This window comes from Anopheles gambiae, chromosome 2 (genome assembly GCF_943734735.2).
Source record: "Anopheles gambiae chromosome 2, idAnoGambNW_F1_1, whole genome shotgun sequence".
Lineage (NCBI taxonomy): Eukaryota > Metazoa > Arthropoda > Insecta > Diptera > Culicidae > Anopheles > Anopheles gambiae.
Window position 1 is genome coordinate 82,591,811 of NC_064601.1, and position 27,872 is coordinate 82,619,682.

Genomic DNA, 27,872 nt, shown 5'->3' on the forward strand with positions numbered 1-27,872 from the left:
GTGACATCGGCGACGGTGGCTTAGTGACGGTGGCGCAGAAGGAAGAATCGCCGCTGATAGCGCACCATCGCCATCATCACCTTCAGCAGCAGCAACAGCAGCATCAGCCACCGTACCATCAAACGCCACTCAGCAAAGAGACTGCCTTCGTTTATCAGCGTTTAGTGGCGTCCCTTTCCAAGGTCGTTGTGAACGAGCCTCCAGCAAGGCCGGACACAAGCGACGAACCCATCGATTCGGGCGCGAACGAATCGGCAGCTACGGGCACGGCTGGAGCAGCGAACAATTCCTCCTCGTCGCCTCCGCTAATAGCGAAGGTGATGCACCATATCGGAAGCCGATTGGTGGCGCTGATGCACGAAGTCAGCAGTGGTGAATCGCACGCCAGCGTCTCGCCGAAACAGCATCGTATCAGCAGTCACCGCAAGGCGGGTCAAACAATGCTACCGGGCGGGGGAATCGGTGCGGCCGGCGCTAGTGCGTCAGCGACCGGTGCAATGGGACACCACCATCATCATCTGCATCACCATCACCATCATCACCATCAGCACATTTCGGCTACCACGACGGAGGACGATGAGGATAGCAGTACGTCGGAGAGCAACGAGCGTCAGCATCATTACCATCATCACAGGGCACGAGGGGCGGCCGTGGGAGCGATAGCACCCGGTCCGACCACTCTCACCGGTGGGCCGGAGGAAGAGGATGAGATGGGAGCAGGCGAAGGTGGTGCTGCTGGTATGTCGTCGTCGTCGTCGGCCTCGTACGCAATGATGCTGCCGAGGAGCAAGAGCCACGACCTGCTGCTAAGCGACCAGCGAACGCAGGGACAGTATCAGTATCCGTACTCCGGCACCGGTAGTGATATGGTGGGCGAGGAACGAGGAGAAGCGAGCGATTACGAGCGGTTCTCGTGGCGCGGAAGCTTTGAGTCGGCGCTGCTCGCGAACGGCGACTCGCGCACGAAGCTGTCCATGCTGGACAACTCGTCCTCCTCGAAATCGATACTGGTAGCAAAGCGCCGATCGGCCGGCGATCTGCTGTTTAACAATCAAAACCTTAGCCAGGAGCAGCTGGACCGCGTACGGAGCTGCGGCAGCTTGTAAAATATTACAAAAAAAATCCATGTTTACTTTCACTCAATCACTAAAAGGACTTTTATCGTTGCTGCTTAAATTGAGGTTTGGAATATATATTCCCAATTGATCTCAATTTTGTTTGTGAGATGTCATCAGATCCCAGTATTTCATATGTTCACAAGTACACGATCGTTGGGTTTCAGTCGATCGCCATCCATATAATGGGGTTTTTAATAAGATTTTCAAAAGTCAGTTACGTATGATTCTTTCTAGATTTGAACTCAGGATGAGCCTAGAGATTGGTTGTTGAAGCCGTGCATTTGAAGGTTATACCATAGGGCCGACAATTTCATCGTGTTTATAAATTCCTTTTTGAACTAGAACATAACGCCAAAAGATCAAATCAAATAATATCGATGCGTCTCGTAGTGCCCATTAATAGAATTTAGTCTATTAATTCCTTGCATATTATGTTAAATATTAATCTACAATTTAACTCCCCATTTGATTATTCGGGCTTGTTTTGCAACGTGTGTGTGTAAGTTTATCACAATCGTTAGAAGTTCTGAGAGGGCACATTAGATCTGGGACAATTGAGAGTCTGCCAAAGGGAGGCCTGGTGAATTTGGTGCGCAAGGACAGCTTCAACAACTGGAGCTCGGACGAGGAGACGAACCTGATGATGTCGAAAATGCGTCAATTTTTCAAATCCCTCGTGGCCGCCTCGGCCAACACGCGCAAGCTGCCCAACTCGACCGGCTCGACGCCGGGCGTGAGCGGGTCGAACACACCGCAGCAGGGTGGTAGCACGCCCGTCGCTCGGCCGCGCGCCGCCAGCATGCGTACGAAACCGCCCCAGCTGGTGTACTTCGAGAGCGAGCTGACGCGGCTGATGAAAACGGTGCCGGGCATACGGGACGAGCAGGTGCGCGAGATCGTCGAGTACCTGAGCAGCGAGGACACGTGGTCCGACTCGTACGACTCGTCCGACTACACCAGCTCCGACCTGGAGGGGACGGCGGCGGCGGCCGCCGTCGTCGGTGGCAATCCGTTCGGGCTGCAGGAGGAAATTTCGGCTAGCTGTCGGCAGATCATTAGCAAGTTTGACGGGAGCAGCGCCCGCAAGGATGAGGAGGGTGACATCGGCGACGGTGGCTTAGTGACGGTGGCGCAGAAGGAAGAATCGCCGCTGATAGCGCACCATCGCCATCATCACCTTCAGCAGCAGCAACAGCAGCATCAGCCACCGTACCATCAAACGCCACTCAGCAAAGAGACTGCCTTCGTTTATCAGCGTTTAGTGGCGTCCCTTTCCAAGGTCGTTGTGAACGAGCCTCCAGCAAGGCCGGACACAAGCGACGAACCCATCGATTCGGGCGCGAACGAATCGGCAGCTACGGGCACGGCTGGAGCAGCGAACAATTCCTCCTCGTCGCCTCCGCTAATAGCGAAGGTGATGCACCATATCGGAAGCCGATTGGTGGCGCTGATGCACGAAGTCAGCAGTGGTGAATCGCACGCCAGCGTCTCGCCGAAACAGCATCGTATCAGCAGTCACCGCAAGGCGGGTCAAACAATGCTACCGGGCGGGGGAATCGGTGCGGCCGGCGCTAGTGCGTCAGCGACCGGTGCAATGGGACACCACCATCATCATCTGCATCACCATCACCATCATCACCATCAGCACATTTCGGCTACCACGACGGAGGACGATGAGGATAGCAGTACGTCGGAGAGCAACGAGCGTCAGCATCATTACCATCATCACAGGGCACGAGGGGCGGCCGTGGGAGCGATAGCACCCGGTCCGACCACTCTCACCGGTGGGCCGGAGGAAGAGGATGAGATGGGAGCAGGCGAAGGTGGTGCTGCTGGTATGTCGTCGTCGTCGTCGGCCTCGTACGCAATGATGCTGCCGAGGAGCAAGAGCCACGACCTGCTGCTAAGCGACCAGCGAACGCAGGGACAGTATCAGTATCCGTACTCCGGCACCGGTAGTGATATGGTGGGCGAGGAACGAGGAGAAGCGAGCGATTACGAGCGGTTCTCGTGGCGCGGAAGCTTTGAGTCGGCGCTGCTCGCGAACGGCGACTCGCGCACGAAGCTGTCCATGCTGGACAACTCGTCCTCCTCGAAATCGATACTGGTAGCAAAGCGCCGATCGGCCGGCGATCTGCTGTTTAACAATCAAAACCTTAGCCAGGAGCAGCTGGACCGCGTACGGAGCTGCGGCAGCTTGTAAAATATTACAAAAAAAATCCATGTTTACTTTCACTCAATCACTAAAAGGACTTTTATCGTTGCTGCTTAAATTGAGGTTTGGAATATATATTCCCAATTGATCTCAATTTTGTTTGTGAGATGTCATCAGATCCCAGTATTTCATATGTTCACAAGTACACGATCGTTGGGTTTCAGTCGATCGCCATCCATATAATGGGGTTTTTAATAAGATTTTCAAAAGTCAGTTACGTATGATTCTTTCTAGATTTGAACTCAGGATGAGCCTAGAGATTGGTTGTTGAAGCCGTGCATTTGAAGGTTATACCATAGGGCCGACAATTTCATCGTGTTTATAAATTCCTTTTTGAACTAGAACATAACGCCAAAAGATCAAATCAAATAATATCGATGCGTCTCGTAGTGCCCATTAATAGAATTTAGTCTATTAATTCCTTGCATATTATGTTAAATATTAATCTACAATTTAACTCCCCATTTGATTATTCGGGCTTGTTTTGCAACGTGTGTGTGTAAGTTTATCACAATCGTTAGAAGTTCTGAGAGGGCACATTAGATCTGGGACAATTGAGAGTAATTGACCCGTGGTGTCAATTATATTTGTGCTCCACTGTGATATTCCTCCTCCAGCGAGGAGGAAGATATTTGTCTCGGGTAAGGGCGTAACACATATGTATTTGCTCACCGAGAAGAGTGCGATTTGTGTATAGGTGTGTCGCAACCGGGGGAAGCGTTAATTCGCATTGGATGGTCATGTTCGATGTGCTATCGCGTCACCCGTACATATGTACCCGTAGTCGTCATTGTCGTCAATCAGTGGTGGAGAACGAACAAGGTTGTATCGTTCGCGGGAGGTCGCCCCTTTCTGCTGCTGCTGCTGGGGGAGACGGGTAGAACCGAATCTTGTGTATGCAGCGACTATTGAATCTCGTCAATTGGTAAATGTAAGTGATCGACACAGCAGACAAACGTGTGAAGCTACCTGCACAGCGTATAGTCCCCGTCCTGCGATTGATCCGTCTCGAGGCGCATCAGGCTCGAGTGAAAATGTGATCGTGTGTGTGCGCGTGATAAAGAGCGTCGATAAGGACGATAATGGGCAAAGTGAAATGGTGGAAGAAGAAAAAGCGCACCATCCACAGCTATTCACACTTTAAATCACAGGAAAAGGAAGGTGTTAGTGTTGTGAACATTTCAAATGCAGAGGAAACCAAGGAAAATGTCTCCCAGCACAGCAACACGCGCAAGGAACCGAATAGGGGAAATGCTTCCGCCCATAGAGGAGGATCGACTGGCAGGGAAAGAAAACGTACCCGAAGAAGGTGGAAATTGAAGCTGTTTGGCTGCTGTGCGAGTAGAAAAGGGTCAGCGAAAGGAGGTGGTGGAAGCGCTGAAGCGCGGACGACTGATCGAACATGTGGCTGCAGTGCCCTGTTACGCTGGAGTGGTTTGTTATGCTGCTGTTCGTGGTGTCGTTGCTGGCGGTGCTGTAGTAACTCCACCGAATCGTGCTGGCAGCGCAAGGGCGGCAACGATGACGAAGATGTTGATGCCGCGTTTGAGGCGTACAAACTGCAGCTAGGCGGCCCCACGGTGGCCGTAGCCGGCTCGGCCAATGCGGCTGGTCCCGATTACGATGCGCTGTCACCGTCGCAGAAGAGCACCATACGCAAGCTGAATAAAAACGCTAGCTGGGGCTGGAACGATAGCTTTCGGTCGGTGTCGGATCGGTTTCTCGAATCGCTCGAGTTGGACGACGTTAGCAGCGGGGACAATAGTTTGCGCAAGAAGTTTAGCGTCTGCTGCCGGAAACGGTTGGCCTCTCCGTTTCGGGAGAGCAAAGCGATCCTCGGTGAGATCGAATTAGGTTAGCCTCGAAAGCGCCTGTATGAGCTTGGAGCGAAGAGAGACGGTCGGGGAAGGGCTCTCTTTATCACAACCACCACCACCGGCGTAACTGTGGTTGGGATGTTACCTCGTTTGGCTTTTGCATGTGATTTTTTTCTACTCGTGCACAAGCATGTTCAACCTTGATCTTACGTACGTAAAAGAAAGGTATCGCACACACACACAAGTGAGATTTCAAATTGCAATTGCGTTTAACTGGATAAAAATTCTAAAAAATGTTTTGCGTGATAATTGAATTAATCAAACCTTTTCGCTTTTTCAGAGGAAAGCCACAGCCCGGAGCTGACGGGATCGACAGGCGCTCTTGGCACCGAGGACGATCCGCACGGCAGCGGAGGTTCGCGCTCGGCAGCGGGCGACGGCTACGACCGGCAGGGCGACGGTACGGCCTCGAATGGCATGCAGCACAAGGGCGGAAGCATCGTGTCGTCGCCGGTCGGATCGGCCGGCGGGGCCAGCGACAATTGGCCGTCCCAGTCGGACGAAGACATCGACCGGCTGGTGGCACTGCATCAGAATCGCGCCAGCCTTAGCTCGCTCGGTGTACGATCGGACTCGATGGCGAGCGTGTACTCCGGCGCCGGGGAGGGCCGCTATGGTACTGTTACGGTTCGCGGACAGATCGAATTCGGTATGCAGTACAACTACAAGCAGGGCGCGCTCGAGATCCACGTGAAGCAGTGCAAGGATTTGGCGGCGGTCGATACGAAGCGAAACCGCAGCGATCCTTACGTAAAGGTAGGGGCGGAGAGCGTTTGGACAGATTTGATCCCGGTCTCCATGAGTGGTTATTTAAAACGAGCGAATATTTCAATTTATTTTGTAGGTTTACCTTTTGCCGGACAAATCGAAGAGCGGTAAGCGTAAGACGAAGGTAAAGAAACACACGCTGAATCCGGTGTTCGACGAAGTGCTGCGGTTTCACATGAGCCTGAACAGTCTGCAAACGCGCACGATTTGGATCACGGTGTGGCATTCCGACATGTTTGGCAGGAACGACTTTCTCGGCGAGGTGATGATGGGTCTGCAGGACAAGGTGTTTGACAATCCGCAGCCTCAGTGGTATCAGCTTCAGGAGCGGGTAAGGGGCTGTAGCTTTACGCTTGGTGGTCGACGCAAACAGAAACGGAACATTGCGCTAACTTTTGCTTCATTTTAGAGCGAACCATTCGAAGATCTGTCCGCGTACAAGGGCGACATTATCGTTGGCTTAAAGTATGTCTCAGCTGATGCCGACGGGGGCGGCATCATGGGTGCCGGTAGCGGCGTTATCGGTGGCAGCGGTGGCTCGACCAGCAGTGGCTTCGGGACGCTGAACCTGCGCAAGTTTAGCACACGCTCGCTCACGTCCAACTCATCGTCGACCCTTTCCGGCCATAGCAAGGGCGCACTGCACGTGCTGGTAAAGGAAGCGAAACACTTACAACCAATCAAGTCGAACGGTACCTGTGACGCGTTCTGCAAGAGGTATGTGCGGGTTTGCACCTCTGCACGCGGGGTATTCCTTTTTAAAAGAATTTTGCTAATTTGACCCTTGTTTCCTTTACAATAACAGCTATTTACTACCGGATAAGAATCGAAGCTCGAAACAAAAAACGCCCGTTATCAAACGAACGAACTCTCCGGTGTGGAATTACACCTTCGTGTACGAAGACGTTTCGCTGGCAGAACTGTCTGAGCGCGCGCTGGAGCTTACAATATGGGATCACGATCGGCTGGCAAGTAACGAATTTTTAGGCGGCGTTCGCTTTTCGCTCGGAAACGGTAAGTCTTTCGGCAGATGTGTTGGCTGTAGAAGCCACGAGGATGTTATTGTGCTAATTTATGTTTCTTTTTCTTTTTTAATTTATTTGTTTTCATTAAAAAACCCCACAATGGGACACTTCAATTTGCTGCAATGGGTTTGTTTTGCTTTGCTTACGGCACAGGCAAACACAATGGCAGAGCGGTCGAGTGGATGGATTCGACCGGCAAGGAGCTGTCGCTGTGGCAGAATATGATTAATCGGCCCAACTTTTGGGTGGAAGGGGCCCTGGTTTTGCGGCCGTCCCTGGAAAATGCTAAATTTTCCACATAATTTTCAGAACCCCCCGTAGAAAGCCGAGGAATCTTATAGTAGAGCCAGATTCCTTCCGTACCCATAGCAGTAATTACAACCGCCCTTGTTCCATTCCCTCAAACACTCTTCTCCATCCTTAGCGCTGTTTGATAGAACTTACGACAAGCATAGTAAAACGAGTTAGCTAACGAGCAAATGATGATATGCGACGGACAAACATGTGTGCTGTGTGCTGTGTGTGTTTGTGTGTTGCGTGCAGGAGTTCCATCGAGCTCATAATGCACAAGGAGACACACTGACCACCACCACACACTACTAATAATCTAAGATTAAGGAAATGTGGAAATAGAATTGTGATGTTGCTTTGCAATCAACCTATATACAATATATAAAACATATTGTGGTTAATAAGAAACCCCTAGGTTAAGGTTTACGCGAAAGATCTTTTTTCGCAAACTAGTAAGATTTGATAAGTGTAATTGAAAGGAAAGCAAGGGTGACATCGCACATGCTTTCAACGACCAGGAAAGCAACAATATTGTAGAACGTGCAGAAATTCCCCTGTAGCATGTGGGAAGTGCGAGTGAGACACAATGAAGCATAAGATCTTAAAAGTGAAATGAGAGAAAAAAAGAGTAGAAAAGAAGGAGAAAGTAAAATAAATGAAAAAAAAAAATCATATATGATCAATCACCTCATGCGAGAGAAGAAATGAATTTTTCTGTGTTCATCTTTACCATCTTATACCGCGATCAATCATATCGAATGAGATTAGGCGAAGAAGGGAGGAAGAATGTTTCGGACCAGAACGTTCAGAACTCTTGTAGGCTATGCAAACAGGAAAAAAACACGTGTTCGTTTACTTCGTCACACAATACTAGTACTACTATCAAACACATTATTATGCTCCATCAGAGTGGCCAGACTGTGGAGCCCTAAAGCTCAAGATTGTTGCGCCTCGAAACGATCAGTTCGTCCATGGTACATCCATCTACTGAAGGATTATTATACGCTCACTAATGGGACAGGGAATAATAGGAGAAGGGAGAAATGTTTGCCTTTTTAAAATGCAACTCTATGTAACAGAATTGAACGAGTATAGAAAGCGTTTAGTTACAAACAGAAGCGAAGAAGGTAGTGTTGGGCATAGTGAACCAGCTAGCTAAATAGGGTAGGGTTTGATCGTTTTGAGTTTTCCTTTTGTCCTATTTGCGAGTAGAGAGAGAGAGAGCGAGAGTAGCGTGGACATCGACAATTGATCTTGGACACATATCATATGCGCCCGCTCATTGGTACATCATATGCGTGATATAACATTTCCACACCCCCTTTCCCACCCCATCCACCTTCTACTAATACTTTATCAAGCAATAGTCAGTGGACGGCTTCGTTAGTCGAGCGCAGGGCGAGCAGCAAATCTTTTTCTTGTTATAAACTTTTTCATACCACATATTGACGCTGATTGTTGTTATACACTTGATTCCTCTTGAGTCTGAATCTGATGTATATGTAATATGCAAATATGTAGACGAAGGGTGTGTGTGCGTGTGCGGTGCGGTGCAGTGGGTGAGTGCGCCCGCTGCTGGTGTTTGTGTGTGCTTGTATGTAAAAATTCTGCAACAAGCACACACGCACACGCACACGCACGCAGGCAGAGACGTGGCATAAATGCAGAAGCATAAAACAAATTTAGCGACATATTTACAATTCTTACAAAACAAAAACCAATCAAATGACTGACCATGTTTATATGATATAATTATAATAATGATACGATTTATCACCATATTCGTTTATTCGTAATATGGCCGATGATGAAGCAAGCAGAGAGAGCGAGAGAGGAGAGAGCATTATTCTAGATGAGCCTGAACAAGCAAGTAGTCTTGTGAATCGACCTTTGATCAATTTATTGAACTGCTCTTAAAACGAACGAAGAACGAACGGCTAGAACAGTGTTAATCAATTTACAGTAAACTGAAAAATAGAGAAAGAGAGGGGACAGAAAAGTAGATGTTTGATTGAAGTTATAAAACTCTGAAATAGATACAGATAATGTGGAACTAACAAGAAACAAAAAACCAAACCAACAACAGGACACTTTGAAGAAATTATGATGGGGAGAGGATCATCTCGAAAAACACACACAAGAAAAATAACTCGTGCGCTCGATCGCGCGAGCGTTTTGACTGGTGATTTGTGTGTGCTTACGCATACGTACAATATACACACGTACTTTTGTAAAACGAAAACAATTGTAAAGATAATTCTATTGATAAACAATTATATTATACACACGCGGAACCATGGTGGGGTGGTAGAACAAGCAAAAGAAGCAACAAAAAAACCAACCAACCAACTAACATGAATCACGCAAAAAATCTTATGAACTTCGCGAATAGAATGTACTACTTATAGATTTCCTTCTCCTCGTTATACATTACCCTAGCTTGAGGAGGGGAGATTAAATTCATCCACTAACAGACACTCCCACGCACGGGAGACAGAGATAGAGCGATAGGAAGAGTTGTGCACGATACTACACTAGAAAGATTAGTATTTATCATCATAATAGTAGAATCATTGGCGGAATTCAACCAAACCCGGTCGTCGTAGTCGTTCTACTTAGCGACTCGCGTTTGTTTCGGTAGCGCAGTGGTTCGATGCGATGAAGAAGGACCATTCAATTGTTGTGACCAGTCTGTTGTGCGTCGTTGCTGAATATGACCACGCAGAATAACTGAATCGGTAGAAAGCTAGTAGAAAAATAGCATTCTGTACTAAAAACAAGAAACGTTGCTCCGATATAGCTAAGGTATACGAAACTCTGATCCACACATCCATTTTTCATGTTCACCCTGATGTTTGTGTTTGGACATCTGTGTTTGTTGGTTCTGTTTTGTTTTTTTTGTGTGTTTTGGTTATGCACATTATAAGATTTTGAGAATACTTTTGTGCGTATTCCGTAAAAAAACTACAATAAAACGACGTTTTTGTTTGTTGTTAGTTGTGTTCAACGTTTGAAGAAACGCTTCCTGCGACTATTACCCCTTTGTCCCGTTTAAAAAAGTGGGCTAAACTAGCTCCAGTTATATCAACAGCGAGAATGAAGAGGAGACATCAAATGTAGTATTATATGCACTCGATCAATAATTATTAATACGTAACAAACAATATAAAAACTGTAGTATTCAAAGAAAGGAATATCAATTGATTCAAAAGAGTTTGTCTGCGAAAGACCATTCATATACATACATTCGCTTACTCTGGCACAGTTGATTGGGCCACTTGTTTCGTTTGTGTTTTTTGGCCTTAGGCTAATGTAGGGAACGTTTGCACCGTTAGTTTTCTAACATTTAAAGGGTAATATTTAACTGGCTTGTGTAGTATCCGTTTATTTCCCCGTCCCCTGTCGCAAAACAATAAACCGAAGAACCAAATCATACCCATATGATGATGATGCTGCTGCTGCTGCTTGGTACAGCGCGATATACAGAGTTTGTTCGTTAATGTTGGCTCAACGCAACTGTCTTATTATCTGATTGATTAGAATGGAGGGCGAAACAAAAGACAAAAAAAAAACACACTACCGCGAGGCAATCAAGAAAAATTAGAAATGATGAATCGTTAGTAGCTTATAATTGCGTACTTGCACGCACCGCGCTTATCGTAGCTGTTCGGTTCACACGACCATCACCATCATCACCCCATCCCGCGCGTTCTACTTCAGTGAATGCTACTTATACATATATATATATATATTGTACTGTTGTGAGTCGGGGAAGTTCAGCTTGTTGTTGCATACCAACTTTTTTTGTATAAAAAAGCAGTAGTACAATCATTCATTGCAATTTCGTGTAGTGAGAGAAGCGTTAATTAGAACCAGCAACATGAAGCGCCACGATGGTTGAATGGAATAATAGGAATGGAAGGGAGATTCAACAAGAAGATGGGATTGTGTAAAGACCCGCAGAGAAAGAGAGGAAGAGAGATCGTATAAGGATGGACACAAGGATACATTTTGCCAAAGCCGAGGGATTTCAAATTTTCGTTAGACGCGCCGCGTCGTTCGTTGCCGTCGTGTGGAAGAGATGAGATTATTTTCCTTTAAATATTAGTTACATGATAAGTATTACGCACGATTAGTATTATCATTCCCATTCTAGTGTATGCTGACACATTCATGTATCGCTAATGTTATTATTCTTATTAGTGAGGTTTCCATGTATCTGTTTCCCGATCGGTCATGATCGTGGGAATGATGATCACGTTGTCTTAAGACAATCAAGAAAACAAGGGAAAAAACTGCTTACAGAAAGGGACAGTGCATTTGGGGGGTCAATTCCTGTGAATGATTTATTTTTCCTTTTGCTGTTGCTGTGAGCAGCTTGCAATTTCCATCCTTATGAACACACGGTATTATTATACGATGGCGCTGTTGCGCTGTTAGCAGAAAAGCGGCAAAAATTGTAGATAAAACACTAGCACAGAGCGCCGCCGCATCCCTTGCAAACCAGACTGGGTTTTGGTGCGGAAAAAATAGACAAACTAGAAAGCGAACAAAACAAAAAAAAAACCCAAACTAAACAAACAGCTAAACACAGAAGGTTGTATCTTAAAGATACCTAGCAAAAAAAACCATTTTGTAGTAGTAGTACGTACTCTCTATACGGTAGTGTTGCTTTTGCGCGCTTTTACGGCACTTTCTCTTTACTTTTGCCTCGTTCTTGTTGTTGGTGTGTGTGTGCGTGTGTGTGTCGTGAACCTTTGTAGTAGTTGAATTTGAATTTGCGGTGGCCTAGCCCGTTATGCCGCTTCTTGCGCATGTAGAGCTGTAGAGATTTTAGTGTATTTCAGACAGGATGCCAGAACAGAAGCGACAGCAAATAAATAAATAACAAAAAATAAAGGAAAGGAAAAAAGGAAGTGAAAAGCTAGCAAATGTAATGCCTCATCAATTAAACACTTAACACTTGACAGACTGTTGTCACACTGAGCGCAATTTCTTTGCGGTTTGCGGTCGTATATAAGCCCCGTTTCCCGGTTTTGACCTCTTATGAATGATTGCTTAGGATAACTCGGAAACATTTTTGAAAATTATCTTTACTAAACAAACGACCGGGATGTGGTGGGGGGGGGGGGGGCAGCACCTTATTATAGGGCAACATCACTAATATTTATCCCTACACAAGCAAACAAGCAAGCAGAAGACAGGTGGATGATCACACGTCGGTGAGTCGTTAGGCGCGCGTTACACGTTTTTCATACAGTTCAGTTTCCTTCAGCCTTTCTCAACCTCAATGAAAAGGAACAAATCATATTCGGATGCTCATTATATACACTTGAAACATACAAACAAATATATATATATACACATTAAATATATTTATAGCATGTATAAATGCATGATGGTAGCAATTATGAATTATATTCTAAGTAGCTGCCAACACGGAGAATGGAGAGGAAAGCAGGGAAGGAGTGGAAGCAAAGAAAGCAAAAACAGAACTTAGCAAAGGTGTGCAATGAACAAATGATGGACAAACTCCAGACACGTATATGCTGTTTTTTTTTAGTTTAATCTTGATGATAATAATGATATGGATGGTGATGATTTTCTTCTTCACATATATTTTACGTAATTCTTGCAAAGAAAAGCAACTGTTTGGAGCTGTGGAAACATTTTCCTAGCTCAAACTCTTTATGCGCTGTGTGTTGGAAAATGTAAACAAAAGAAAAAGGAAAACAGAAACAAGTGATTGGTGTGTAAAACAGGAGAAAAGGAAAATGGAAGAAAAACGGCAGAACATATTAAAATCATTATAAGTGAAAGGGCTAGCACCGGAGAAAGGAGTCCCTCGGAAGGGAGTTCCTTCTATGCGTGCCACGCGCTGCCAACGAAGAGACGAGACGAGGAAAGAGGGAAAACTTACACACATACACCCACACGCAAACACACTCACACACACGTTTGAATAATGTCAGAATTGATGCAATGAAAACCAAGTGCAATAGTATAAGCTCTTTCTTCCTTCCTTCGAACTAGAGATAATATCATCATTTTCCAAATCTTTCTTCCATTGTTGTGTTGCGAGAGAAAGAGGAGGAGAAGGAGAGGAGGAGTGTGTTGCAGTGACAAAACTTTACTAATAAAAAAAAACCGACTCAACAAAAAAAAAAGAAACCTGTATTGCACTCTAGCTCTGTGTTTGTGGAATTTTGTGTACGGAATATGTTATACATTCAGATATATCGAGTCTTTGATTTGGGGCGTTTTTTCTTAAAATAATTAAATAATGCTAAATAGAATAACATTGTCACATCAACTGTGAAAGAAAAGAACAAACAAAAATCAAACACATCGCGGCAATGATTGGGTTGATTCGTTGAGAAACTGAACGCAAGAAGTGCGCATACCGAGCAATGCTGCAGCGGTGTGTAACACGAGCAGCATGCACTGTAGAGCTACTTCCAATACTTACTGTAGCGATTGATAAGCTTGGTTTGTTCGAAGCAGGATAGGGCATGATGTTGAATGCAAGTTAGTGCGACATTGGGACTGATCGTTACCAGTAGCGTTAAATCGGCGTGGGGAGTTAAATCACTTGTCACGCTTTTGCGCCCCAAAGTAGTGTTGTGCTTAATGAATCGTTTGTAAATATTCATTCATATGATTTAAAGTTGTGCACCATATGAGAGTGAGTGAGTTGAATTCCTAAAGTTACAGAATTCAGGATTCAAATCTGCACCAAGAGTGAATCTTTTAATAACCACTCTTTTTGGATTCAACTCATTCCCTGCCTGTGCCGACTAGTGAGTCGCTCTGTTTGGATTCATATCACTCACTCTCTATCACCTGTTATCACCTGCTAAAACCAGTACTAGTAAGTGAGTGACATGAATGCGAAAAGTTTGCAGCACTAGACGGTATCGCGAATGAATGATTATAACCCCAATGTATTAGTAAAAAATATGTATTTTTATGATACAGTATTGCATGACGAGTGATACGAATCTCGAATCGAATTTTAAAAGATTCGTGTATATTATTAAACGTCAACGTTTGCAGTAGCATCCATCTAAAGTGTAGGCATGATTATCGTACAAGAAGGCCCAATGGCACACAGAAAAGAGACAGAATTTGCAGTAGTTTAGAAGTTGCAGAATCTTTAGAGATCGAAGAATCTATTGAGATTCATTAATTTTCAACGATTGATGAATTGCAACATTCATGAGTCGCAATATTTGAGCTGCAGAATCAATGATTCATTTTGAAAATTGATTCGTATTTGTGAATCTGATTCACACAGAGGCCCATCTCTATTCGAAAGAATGATGTAATTCACTTTAAATGTGTTGCCAGTCACTTCGAAGAGTGAATTCGTAAATGAGTTAAATACACTCTTAGTATTTAATGGTAAAATTTGACTGTACACATTGACTTAATGTGCATATCACTAAAACTGACCAAAGAATGCATTTAAGCAGCGCAATGCAAATAGGAATTTCGAACCAAATAAAGAAATTTATAACCAAGGTTGTTTACCTTATCAACTATACTAGATTTGTTAAAAGATCAGCACTAAGCCATTTAGTAAAGAAAAGGGTTAAGTAACGTGCTATCGCAACAATTTGTTCAGCAAGCAGTAAACTCACAGATGCGATTACTCACCCAGCTGATTGGATCGACTCCGATCTCGGGTGATTCGCTTTTTTCGTCTTTACCCGCACACAGACGATCAAAACGATAGTTCGAGCTACGAACCCAGGGCGGCCGTGTTTACCTAAGCAGTGCCTGCTTGTAACGATGGGTACAACGAAGCTAGCAACTTGGCTCATAAGTGTAAAGAGCATGAATGCAACATACTAGCACATTCCATTGGCGTACTAACACTAAACACTAGGGGATCACACAGGTTTTTGGCACAAGGAAGTGTTCTTTCCTGAAATTTCTCGTACTCCCACAGCTTATTCGTATTCGTTCACTGCATTTGACGGCCTGTTGTCCGTCCCACTTGTACCCAATTAAGATCAATTGACCATTGGTGTCAATTAAATTGGCGCCACCCCAAAAACAAAACGCCGCTCGTGCAATGAGACTCCCTCAGCAGTACCTCCCCGGTTCTCACGGAATGTCCCTGCCTTTAGAGAGCGAATGGGGTTGGGGGATCGTTCAGAGAATATCGCTGCAACCAACTACCAGCTCACGCGGGAATGGGAATTCGTATATATGACTGCCTATCAGCATCTTTTCCCGTTTAAACGGCATATGTTCCTTCACAGGGAAGGTTCACAGGATCTTCTCTTATAGAGTGTGATCGAGTGGAAAGATCGTTCAAATAGTCGATTGCAGCGAGCTAAAGTGTGGAAAGTGTTGGTAAAATGAATGCATATTTATCGAATATATGTGTGCAGTGCTTTAGATTTAGATTCTGAAATCCTGTGCAAGCAAGAGGACAGTAAACATGGAGTGAACCGAAAATAATCTGTAAATATTCCTACTGCGAAATCAACCAATCGTTTGTGCTTGGTAAGACACAATAAAAGAAGCTTAATTTATTATCACACTACACGGGAAAGCAGCGAACGTGGAGTGAATAAATGGAATTTTCTAACAAAGAATCAAAGGATCGTGGTTAGTACAGTGGTAAGATTGTTGCTTTCATACGTGAAAGTGTTGTAAGTAAATAATGAACAAATATTGTACTTTTTTATATAGCAGCTCTACACATTTATTATAATTATTTGTATGTACTCCAACTTTTAGCTATATTTTTTCACAGGTAGTTCACCAAATTGCCAAATTGCCAAATTGCCAAATACCAAAGTTCAACATATTCAAACGATCAACTATCAACCGTTACCGTTTGCCATCGAAAAAGCTGTCATGCCCATGCTCATTCAAATGTATTTACACTTGTGTTCGTTCATTTTCCCCCGCAAACACACAGATACCGTACATCGAGATCGAGTTCCGCGATGCGCCGAAGAAGCGCATCAAGCGCAACCTCTCGCTCAACTGTGACGAGAATGCGAACGAGACGCGCTGCTGCCGGTACCCGCTGACGGTGGACTTTGAGAAGTTTGGCTGGGATTGGATCATCGCGCCGAAGCGCTACGAAGCGTGGTACTGTGCCGGTGAGTGCATGATCAGCTTCCTGCCCAAGTACGAGCACACGCACGTGATGCAGCTCAGCACCTCGGCCATACCGTGCTGCTCGCCGAAGAAGATGAACTCGATCCGGCTGCTGTACTTTGACATGAGCTACAACGTGATCTACAGCACCATACCGAACATGGTGGTGGAAAAGTGCAGTTGTTCCTGAGCTCTTCGGTGCTTACAAGCGAGACCCGGAAATTGGACGCGAAAGGAGGAGGTGAACTTGATGTGAAAAGAGTATGCAGTTGTAGGCAAAGGGACAAACCATGAACATGATTACAGAAATGGGCAGAAATTGGCAGAAAAGATGAAAGAAGTAAGTAACAAATAATGCTGGGGGCTAAAATAATTAGTGTAAAGTACAACAAAATAACGACACAAAACAACAAGAAAAAAAAACATAAATAGAAAACAACAGTAATCAACAAACAAACGAATCAACAACGATAAAAACACACACAATACACAACACAAAATAAAAGAAATAGACAATAACAACACAATCCAAACGGGGATAGAGTAAGAAACAACAAAATTGACGAAAAAAAAATCAAAACATTGCTACTAAAAATTCGCTTAAAAAGGAAGATGGTAGAGAAAACAGGAAACGTTTGGTTTTTGTCTTTCAAATCTACTTCTACAACGAGTCTGAGAAAGGTCGGCAACATTTTGGAGCTTAACTAAAAATTAGTCTAGATCGACTTAGCCAGTTAGTAAGGGTAGCGAAATTATAAAACACATTATCACATAGGCATCACTAAATTTTAGGCAAACAAAAAAAAAAAAAAAAGAAGTGCAAAATCAAAAATCTTAAAACACATTATAAGATGTAAAAGCTTCGCTTGCAGTGTAGTTAACCTAATAATATTGTATGGCTAATTGGTTGGGATCAGTGGCTAACATGCTAAATTTAAAACAAAAAGACAGAAAGTAGAGTGGTAGTGCGAAAGGGAAAGCGAACAGTGCGATAGGAAAAGAGCAGAGAAAGCAAGATAAACAATAAGTGTGTGTGTGTGGCGTTTGTTTTTTGGCTTCGATAGATTTGACGTACGAGAAAAACCAGTATACGACGCGAGCGGGATAACCAGTTATAATACGTAGCAAACAAGAGCAAACAAAATGGAAATGATACAATATGTGATAACTAGTAAGCGGAAACAATAGAATGTATATGGGTTCTTGGAATCGGTTCGTTAGTGACAGCGCAACCGCTTTGCAAATTTTAGCTTGATTGAGCAAAATAAAAATCATTTTTCCATTGCGATATTTTCGCCGACAAACCGCCGTTCGATTTCGACGCGTAGTTTCGTACTAACAGCGCTCTACCCCACAGTTGACAAACATTTGTTCGATTTGTTTCATTTGTCTAGAATGCAGCTAGGCTATATTAAATATTTTATTAAACATTAACACATTACAGTTGTCCTTTTTTCTAAACAGGTATAATACGTGTCCAAAAATATCAGTTTCTTTTCCGGTTTCTTTTTTTTTTGGTTAAATGACTAATTGAGTAATGAGTTATAGAGAAGGATTAATATCACGTTTGATTGTAGATTGATGTGTATAACAGTTTCGATAACAGTCGATTAAATTGAAATTCTTTCTCATCGAGGCACAGAAAGCATTGCAGTGTTGCTTGCACTGTCCTATCACTTGTGTGTTCGTTTCGCGCCCCAGCTCTCACGGGTTGCTCTCCTGATGGCTAAGCCGTGCCTCGCACAGCCGCTTCACGTGCATCTGTCCGAGCAGTTCCGCCTGGCGAAGAATTTTCCGTATGTCCCCCGTGCGCTGGTGCCGGTTCGCTAGCAAGTAGGCCGCCTTCAGCTGTCCCGATACGATGTAGCAGTGAATGCGCACCGCCACCGAGCTGGCCCGATTGATCAGCGTCTCGAGGGCGACCTTCGTGTTCACACCGCTACCGTGCCGGCTAATGGCCACGTCCACGGAAACGCGTACGATTTCGTCGCAGATCGCCGATACGGCCGGTTCGGTTGTTGCGCTGGTCGTGCTGCTGCTGCACTCGTTGCTCACGATCGCGTCCAGCAGTTTGCCGACGTCTTCAATTTTGCCATGGTTGATGAAATACTTTGCCGTCAGTGCGTACACTCGCTGCATGTCGAGATTGTAGTCTTGTATGATTCTGTGGGCAGGAAAGAAAAGCAAAACAGTTTGATCTATGCGTCACACATTTACTATGCCGTTGCAATGAATTTGATTCTGGAATGAATCTTCAAACTAACTCAATCAATCTAAATCTCCCATTTTTAGAATCAATCCGATTTATGAATCACAAAAGAATGTCGAATAAAATCTTGAAATTATCATATCGCTCGAGGATCACGGTAGTTGGACTGATTTTCGGTCGTTCATGAGTGATTAGAGGTGAATAACACTGATTCAGATTCATAAATTCGAATGAATCTTCAAAGTGAATCTTTACATCTAAATTTCAAGCTTTGAGATTAATTAATATTCATGTATCTCTGGCAATTTAGGAACATCTAAAGATTCGTGATTCGCTAACAAAATATGAATCTCTAAAGTTTCTTCCTTTTTTGTAGCGCTTGATTGTAGTGGGGTGAATCTTTAATTTAGCCTCTCTTCGGTGTCTCATCAAACGATTCCCGAGTATTACGTTATGGCTGACGGTATACCAGGGGTTTTCACTATTTCCCTCTAGGATCTAGTGATGGGAAAAATGAAGTTTTTGTCGGAATCGATTCCGGCTAGCTCCGCAGTTTTCTGGAAGCGATTCCGGATAGTAGGTCCGGAATCAGTTTCCGCAATCGATTCCGGAGTCGACTACGAAATCGTAACCGGTTCCGGATGTAATGAATTTGTGAAGAAAGCGAACAATGTGTATTAATAAGTACAACTTCTACTACAACTACTACTACGTATTGGTTGACCTGTGATTTTTGTGTGAGCTAGCCTACTCCTTCGAAGATCTACATGTGTGATGGATACTGCCAACTTTATTGTCGCTTTAGATATTCATGAACACTTGGAGATTCCATTGGAGTCTCTTATTGGTAATCAAAGAATCTTTACGAAAGAATCAGAAAGAATCACAACACAAGGAGCGATCATTGATAATGCATTTGGTACAATATCATGAAGGAGCTACGACTAGTGTTGGGTTTCACGAATCTTTTGTTGAGAATCATTCATATGAATCTTGAGTGATGAGTGATTCGAATCGACTGTTCAAAGGTTTATGAATCTCTAAAGATTCATCAATCTCCAAGGATTCATGAATCTCAAAAAAATCATGTATCTCCAAGGATTCATGAATCTCTATAGATAAATGAATCTCGATAGACAAATGAATTTTCCAAGATTCATAAATCTAAAAGATTCATAAATACATTAACATTCATATATCTCCAGGGATTCATGATTTTTTAGAGTATGATGAGTATGATATTCAAAATATTCAATTTGCGTGATCCTTCCTAACAACATGCTCGTCGTGGATTCAAGTCAACCGTCTCCTCGTAGCAAAACAAACTATCCAACAGCGTGATGCTTTAGAAGAAGTCTCGAAAGTCTGTGTAGGCTGGCATGACCACGTAGGTTGTTACGCCAAGAAGAAGATGAATTAGAAGCTCAAGCTCTGTGAATCTTTGGAGATTCAACTTGAGATCTTTCGAGATATATGAATCTTTAATTTATGAATCTTTTTAAATTCATGAATCTTTCGAAATTCATGAATCTTTCGAGATTCATGAATATTTGAAGATTCATGAATCTTTTCAACCGAGATTTAGATTCATTAATCATTTCAAAGATTCATTAGGATTCATGAATCTGAATCAGATTTATCCGACACTAGCTACGCCATGATGATGGGTGTACGATATGACCAAAGATGCAAAAAGTGCAAATAAGAGCAAACATAAAAGTGCACATTAAATAAATAAATAAATGAATACAAATGTACATAAATCAATTACAGTTAAAATGAATCAGAAAGGTTCGAGATCGATCAACAAGGAAGGTTCGAGATTCAAAGTTGATGGTTATGAGGAAACCCTCCCACATCTACATTCATGAATGTTTTGAGTTTTGATTTTGATTCAAATCACTGATCATTGAAAATCAATGTAAATGAATCGTTACAAATACTGCATGAAACACAACACCATCCACCATGTTAAACATTCGATTGCGATTCGCATCACTCATCATTGTAGATCAATATAAATGAATCGTTACGAAGACTGCATGAAACACAACACCAGTCACCATGTTAAACATACCTGTACGACAGACCGAAAGCTTCCTCCACGTTTTGGCCACACACAAGCGTCAGGATGGCTAGCTGCAGCTTATCATGGCTGCCTCCAAAGAGCGTTGGTAGTTGAGAAGCTTCACGAAAAATCTGCAATCAAATATTAAACATTACACCACCAACGTACTTCGTCATCAATCCTGCCCGCTTGCACAGGTACACCTACCTTTGGCAGAAGGGCAACCGTTTGGCGGCCTTTCGCTTCACAGGTGGCCAAAAATTTGGTCACATCGAGCTGCAGCAGAATGGTGTTGATGTGATTGTTCAACTCCTTCGGATCCAGCTTCATCAGCAGGGAATGGTGCGTTTCGATAGCTGTGCCGGTGCTGTTCAGCCGTACCTCTTGCCAGTTGCACAGTTCCAGCTCATTCTGCATGTGAAATAATAAATGGAAATTAGTTGTGTTGTGCAACTAAACCAACTAAACACTACCAACACCGATGCTTACCTGCAAATGGGTGACACTGGTTTTGAGATGATGCTCGGCGGCCTGCAGATCGGCAAACGTGCGACAGCCCGTGGTGTAGAAGCGCACGCACGTCATGCTCGCCCGTATCGGATCCTTCAGCAGCAGCTGCAAGCTGTACAGGCTGTTCAGCATGTCGTTCGTCTCGAGATAGCGGCAAGCATACCGGATGTACTCGCGCCACTCTAGCAGCGTATCGTCAATGTCCGACAGCCGCTGCACGATCATCTCCAGCTCGCCGTGCTGCAGGTACGGCAGCAGCACCGTCTGCAGGAACACATCCGGTTCAACGCGCTGCGCAAGGATGTAGCGCAGTGCGGCCACCTCCGTCTGGGCGTAGCGCATCAGAAACTGCACCACGCTTGCGTGCGACCCGTACGCCAGCAGGTAGTGCATGGATTCTTCAAACAACCGGCTGCACATCACGATGGATGCCGCGTCGTGGCGCGCGAGCCGTTCCGCATTCGGACCGGGCACGTCGCCGTCGAACTCACCCTGGCACACGTTGCGCAGGTTGGCCAGCGTGCTCAGTATGTTTAGGGCCGGTTCGTGCGCTGCGCCCACAGCGCCACTGCCCGCGGACGCGTGCCGAGCGGCATTAACCCTTGCCGTCACGCGCTCGGACGGTGCGCCTAGACGCGCCGTGTACGCCAGCGCGTAAACAATCTCGTTCAGCAGTGGCGGACAGCGAGCGGGACGCTTGACGATCGGTACGACCGTTGCGATGCCCGCCCGCGGTGCCTCGATCATGCGCAGCACCGCTTCGCACTCCGCCTCGCTGGCAACGCGTGGCAGACAGTGGGAGAACTTTTCGCGCGCCGTCTCGTAGCAGCCCGCCCGCAGACAGGCCATACCCCAGGCGGCCATCACACCGTTGAGCGAGAAGCCACACTTGAGCGACAGTTCCAGGGCGAGCGTCCACTTTTCCGCCTTCACGAGCGCATCGCGCAGTTTGCGCAAGCTGCCATGGTTGCTCATCGAGGGGGCGTCCAGCAGCAACGACTCGCAGTTGTCGTGCACGATCGAGAGAATGATCTCGGCGTGCTCCTTCATCTTCTCGACCTCGGCGCCGCCACCGCGCACCTTCACGCCGAGCGTCAGGTTGAGCAGCATGCGCGCGACCAGCGCATAGTCGATCTCGGGATTTGGCACGCCGGGATGCAGCGGGCGCAGCAGCGCCTCTAGCTTGGCACAGTGGTACAGCAGGAAGCTGGCCATCTCTTCGTTCGGTGTGTGCAGGTTGCAGATCGCCAGACACTGGCTCGTAGACGGTGCGTACTCGTAGCTGTACTCGTCGCGGATCACATTGTCGTACCGTTCGTTGCCGGTCAGCTGCCACTCGTACTGGCTGCCGGTATCGGAGGTGCGCGATTGCGATACGGCGGCCGATGGCACTGCTGCTGCTGCCACTGCCGTCGTGTCTTTCGTGCCCGCCAAATTGCGCCAACAGTCGTCACACACGCGCACGGCAACATCCTCGTAAAAGCTTTGCAGGCGCAGCTTGCGCTTCGAGCACGAGTGGCACACGACTCGACCGCACCGCCGGCAGTGGTGCCGACGGTTTAGCATGGAAAAGGTGCGCCGACAGCACATGCAGTGCAGCGCCTCCTCGTCCTTTACCCACCGATCGCGGCCCGGAATGTCTTTCGGCATCACGAACGGTTGCCCCACTTCGCTCAGCGAATCGTAGCTCGACACGCGGCTGACTGGACCATCGGGTAGCGTGTCGGCCGGGCCCACCACATCTGGGAATACTTTGTACTCGAGCGCTTTGCCGGCGTACACGCGCAACAGACAGTCGACGCACTCGTGGCTGATGAACAGCCCATCGTGCACGGGATAGTGGCGGAGTACGGTGCTCGTTTGCGGTTGCTGCTCCCGCTCCGTCCCACTCTGAACGGCGTCGTGCAGGTCGCGAATGTACTCCCGGTGCTCGTAGCAGTGCGCGCAGACATCCGCCACCAGCAGCCCCCGGATGGAGCGCATCACACCGGCCAACAGCTCCAGGCGCGAGTTCATCAAGCACTGCTCTACGATCAGCAACGGCCGGCTGGCCAAATTCCACAGCCCCTCGTACTCGTCGTGCGACAGATGTTCGAATATTTTTAGCGACAGTTGATACTTTTGGTACAGCGGCTTGGTGGTGGTGTTGCGCTCCAGATAGCCCAGCATGTAGCTGACGACCGGCACGCTGCGGATGTTGAGCATGATCGTTTCGTACAGCTTCACCACGGCCTCGACCGGCATCGTTTCAATGATCCGAAAAAGCAGCGCAATCGGGGGCTCACTGTCCGGCTCCAGACTCGTCGTCGTCGTCGGGATCACCGCCACGGTTGATGCGGCCGAAAGCTTGTGCACCGCGTACATGAACATCTCCAGCTCCCGCTCGGCCTCGATCGGGTGCAGCTTGATCCAGTCGGCACACACCCGCAGCTCGCCCAGCTCGATCAGCTGATGCAAGACGGTGCTTTTGTTTTCGGCGGAAAACTTCCTCGCCCTTTGCCAACCGGCCCCCTCGGCACCACCTTCGTCCGGTGACGCCAGTTGAAGAATGGTGCCCACGCGCAGATACGTTCGCAGCTCGTTCGCTGTTTGCTGCAGCTTGTGGCGTGTTGCCGGCACAATCGTGCACTGCCGGGGAGTGACATTTTTGGCAACTGCCGTCAGCAGATGCTCGGAAGCACTGATCCACTCGTTCGCCACCGTGTACTGGTCAACGTTCGCGAGTAAAGCCTGCGCTTTCTGCTCCATCGAAACGTCGTCCTCGTTTGGGGGCAATTTTGACCGAATGTGGTCGTTGTCTTGCTGGGCCTGTAGCATGCAGCACGTTCGATTGCTGTCCAGGGAAAAGGGATTGCATGCCTGCATAGCATTGGCTTTACTCGTGCGAATGTGACTGCAGCCGAACGGGAGGTCCGACGCATTCATGAGCTTGCTGTAGTTTCCGACCAACGACTTGTTTGTCGAAGCTTCCGCGCCGTTGATTTGAATCGCACACAACTGACACAAGAGCTCGCTTTTGCTTGCAATGTATTCCCACAGGGCAGGGGCATCGTGTAGCATCGGTTTGATTTCCTCGCCCGGGCCGAGCAGCCGCTTGCCAAGCGCTTGAACCAGATTGATGCCCAGCATGCTGGCCATTTTATCCATGGTGGCGAACGCTACATCCTTTGCAAACAACCGTTCCAACATCACCGTCTGTGCGTCCGTTTGCATGAGTTCGTTAAGGTTGGTAGTAAGCGGCTCATCGCCCGCCGGCCGATCGGTTCCAGTGGAAAGCAACGATTGTAATAGTTTTGTCAAATGTTCCAAATAAAGCTTCACTTTGGCCAACGATGCAGAGCCGCCGCCACCACACGAGTCCGCCAGCAGTGCGTACGATCGTTCCGGATCATCGGCCGGCGGGTGTAGCAACTCGTCCGCCCGCTCGACCATACCGTGGAAGCGAGCACGCCTCTTCAACACCAACCCATTCTCAACCGCATCCAGCGGGCACACTTCGCGCGACAGCAGCTCCGCAATGGTGAGCCGGCAAGCGCTAGCGCGGGCCGTTTTGTGCGCAAGCTGCAGCGTGTCAATAATGTTCCCGAAGAAGGATACGTAATTTCCGCTCAGTTGGGCCGTTTCCCCTCCATGGCCGGCAATGCTGCTCGACATCATGCCGGTGGACGGGTGACAGGCGCCCGTTGTTTGGTGTGCATTTTTTAGCACAAAATTGTAGATCGCCAGGTTTAGCTCGTAGCTGAAGGGTAAGTTCAGCACGGCGTCCATGATCTGGCTGAGGTGCAGATTGGCCCCGGTCAGACCGCTCAGGAAAGGGTACCGAACGACGAACCGATCCAGCGGGACAGGGACGCTCGCATCGGTGCCCGGCTGCACCGGTTGCGACTTGAGAAACGTTTCGATCGTGCTGAGCACTTTGGAAATCTCGAACCCCATGGCCGTTTTGCTGCGTATGTCATCCAGCAGGGCGTCGTTGTTGCTGTCGCTGGACTGTGTTCCGCTGCTGCCGCGCGCCGTTTCACGCTTGCGTTCGTTCTTTTTGATCAGCGCGGATAGATCGGCCTTCAGCGCTTGCATCTGTTCAATCCGTTCCACCAGCCGGCCCACCGGCCGGTCCTGTAGACTGTGATTGTCGATAATTTGCTTCGCAAAGCTCATCCTGTCGTTCGTGAGACACACGATCGCGAGCGTTTCCGGTGTGGCAAACAGTTTGGTGAAGTGCTTTCGGCTCCATAAACCACCGTCCGTTGCTTTGCGATCGTACGCGAGGCTTTCCGATTTCGGATCGACCGACAGGGAGCCTTGCCGTTGCAGGTCTTTGTTGCTTCCGCCCGAATTGCTCGATCCCGTCGCAGTCAGTGGGTTTCTGTTAGCCCGGCGGGAAGATTTGTGCTTCGGCAGCGTGCCGTAATAGCCGTACCGGTGCCGTTGCCCGACGGCAAAATCGATCGCAGCGATCGATTCAACGCTACGGAACAGCTTCGCATTGCCGGACGCGGACGCTGATTCACACACGGTTTCGGTAATGTGGGTCAGTGTGGTGGGCACTGGCGGCATATCGATGAGTCGAACCGGTTGCGCACAGTTCGCGGGTTCGGTCGGGGACAAGGTGGCTTCCAGGGAGGGCCGTTCGTCAAACAGCGATAAGCGCCACCAAACGTCGATGACGAGGTCGAGGAGCGTTTGAAAGCGTCGCTTCAGCGTGTCGTCCGCTTCTTGATAGGAGGCGGAGTGTTTCCTCGTAATCATTATGGACTTTATGCTGGACGTTAATGCGCCCAGCAGGGCGGTGCTGCAGAGGAAGGTTCGTCTTTCGGGCAGGTTTGTGTCGTTGCCTATCAGCTCCCCGCGCACGAACAGCATCGTAAAGATGGACTCCATCGCGTGCATGAACGTTTGCATGTCGGTTTCTTTGAAAAGACACTTTAGCTGAGCGTCCAGATTGTTGGTGGTGATAAGGGAAGCGGCATCCTGGGACACGCTGGCCACCGCTTCCTCCTCGATTGCCTTGTACAGCACAAACAGTGCCTGCAGCTCAACCAGCGCCATGACGTCATGCGCATTTTCCGCGCCCGATTCTGGTTCACTGGACAGGGCTGTTATCTGTTCGTGCAGCGTCTGGTTCGTTCGCATCACAGCCTGCAGCTTAGCAAAGTCAACCTCGTTCAGGTCGGCTCGGGCCCGCACCATCATGCTCAGTACGGTTGCGTGCTGGGAAAAGTCCTGCGCCGGCAGCAGCGTTTCGTCGAGCTGCAGTGTTTGCTGTATCCGCTGGCAACGCTGCAGCTCGAGCAGGTAGGCGTTGAGGTACGATTTGGCAATCGGCAGGGCACCGACCGTTTCAACCTCGGCGGAAAATGAACCACCGTCAGCTGCGTTTGCCAGTGCCACTTGTTCGATGAAGCGAACATAGTTCGTATGGTGCACATAGAACGACTTGGCGCTGGCTGTGAGCAAGCTGCCGAAAAAGTGTCGCTTTTTGTCGAGCACTTCCCCGGCCTGATGCTGCTGCAGCGGCCCTACCAGCTCCGGCATAAGATGTACCATTAGCTTTACGCTTTTGCGGGAAAACAGTGCCAGCATTAGCTGCTCCAGCTCGATCGCTTTACGTTCGAGCGCCCTCAGCAAGAGTGCTTTCAAGTTGCCGATAGCTTTCACGGACATCAGACTGTTGGCAAGAATGTTGTAGCACTTGTTACGGTCCGTTTGCTGCTCGTCGTGCTGCTCAAACGCGTCCAGCACGGCTGCCGTTGCGATCTCGTAGATTGCACTGTTTTTGGCCGATATTTTCGACATGGCCAACAGCTTCAGCAGCTGGCAGGTCGGGTACGGGCTGTGGATCATGTTTTTGCGGAAAAACCTGCGACACTGTTCCGACAGCTCGGTACCATCTTCGTAGTCGTCGAGCGTTTTGTAGTACGCGATGATTTCCTGATACAGAAAAATGAGCAACAGAGCATTTGAAGCGGCGCGCATTAGTCATCGCTTGCGGTCGGGTAAGCGACAGGGTTAGAAATATAAATGGAAGCCACTACTAGGACCTACCTTTGCAATCGAATCCTTCTTGTCGACAAACAACTCCCAGTATTCGTTAAAGTTTTCCATCTTGCGCCAACCACTCGGGGACACACATACACTTTTAACTTAAATAAACGCTTCCCACTGCCACTGACTGGCTCAAGTCCGGTTGATGCCTCAACCTCATCTGAGGCCGCAATCGCAACGGAACCTGCACTTGGTTTGCTTTGGCATCAAAAACAGCTGATATCACAATTGTTTAGTCAGAGTTCTTCTTCTTCTTCTTCGCTTTCTTGGTTCGACAGGTCGTCGGCCCACATACGATGGGCAAATCTGGGGCGATTGTACATGTATCGAGTAAGTATAATTTGTTTAATTGTAAACGGAATTGAACGCAACACAAACGAAAGAAGTAAAATATAAAGGTTCTTTTTGTTTTCCAATATTTGTTGTAAAGATTTTAGTTATTGAACTGTTTAGTGTGGTGTTATTCTTCCCGCTGTCGGTGTTGATGTTTGTTTACATTTGCAGTGAACGTCAAAAAGTGAGAAAAGTAAGGTGAGAATATATGCAATGGTTGAGAACTTACTCGCTTGTTATCGTATTTTAGCAACTAAAAAAAAGTAGTTCTTCGAACAAAAAAGGCCTAA

General features: G+C 47.1%; 3 protein-coding genes across 6 annotated transcripts in view; 2 read left to right on the plus strand and 1 right to left on the minus strand.

Moving 5' to 3' along the window:
- Positions 1–11,833, plus strand: part of LOC1270399 (uncharacterized) — a 43,132-nt gene extending 31,299 nt beyond the window's left edge. For all 4 annotated transcript variants that reach the window (XM_061649708.1, XM_061649710.1, XM_061649709.1 and 1 more), the window contains 5 exons: positions 5,491–5,966; positions 6,055–6,309; positions 6,388–6,695; positions 6,784–6,992; positions 7,157–11,833. In XM_061649708.1, the coding sequence (XP_061505692.1) occupies positions 5,491–5,966; positions 6,055–6,309; positions 6,388–6,695; positions 6,784–6,992; positions 7,157–7,305 (1,397 nt within the window). In that variant the 3' untranslated portion in view covers positions 7,306–11,833. The remainder of the gene's footprint in view (positions 1–5,490; positions 5,967–6,054; positions 6,310–6,387; positions 6,696–6,783; positions 6,993–7,156) is intronic.
- A 4,189-nt stretch (positions 11,834–16,022) lies between these two features.
- Positions 16,023–17,721, plus strand: LOC1270397 (growth/differentiation factor 8; the record flags this gene model as incomplete). The annotated part of the gene is made up of 1 exon (XM_309077.4): positions 16,023–17,721. A coding segment is annotated over one exon (585 nt), but the record flags the coding sequence as incomplete, so codon positions are not given.
- Positions 17,722–17,793: 72 nt separating this feature from the next.
- Positions 17,794–27,743, minus strand: LOC1270393 (zinc finger FYVE domain-containing protein 26 homolog). The gene is made up of 5 exons (XM_309078.5): positions 27,250–27,743; positions 21,184–27,135; positions 20,902–21,105; positions 20,704–20,825; positions 17,794–18,581 (listed from the first exon to the last, which is right to left on the minus strand). The coding sequence occupies exons 1-5, from the start codon at positions 27,307–27,309 to the stop codon at positions 18,122–18,124; spliced, it is 6,798 nt and encodes a 2,265-aa protein (XP_309078.5). The 5' UTR covers positions 27,310–27,743; the 3' UTR covers positions 17,794–18,121.
- Between the last annotated feature and the right edge of the window lie 129 nt (positions 27,744–27,872).

Coding starts and splice junctions, on each gene's coding strand:
- LOC1270393 (XM_309078.5), bottom strand. CDS start 27,309: ATGGAAAACTTTAACGAATACTGGGAGTTGTTTGTCGACAAGAAGGAT. Junction 20,826..20,901: donor CGGTTGCCCTTCTGCCAAAG/GTAGGTGTACCT, acceptor ATTTGATTGCAG/ATTTTTCGTGAAGCTTCTCA. Junction 18,582..20,703: donor GCTTTCGGTCTGTCGTACAG/GTATGTTTAACA, acceptor TCCTGCCCACAG/AATCATACAAGACTACAATC.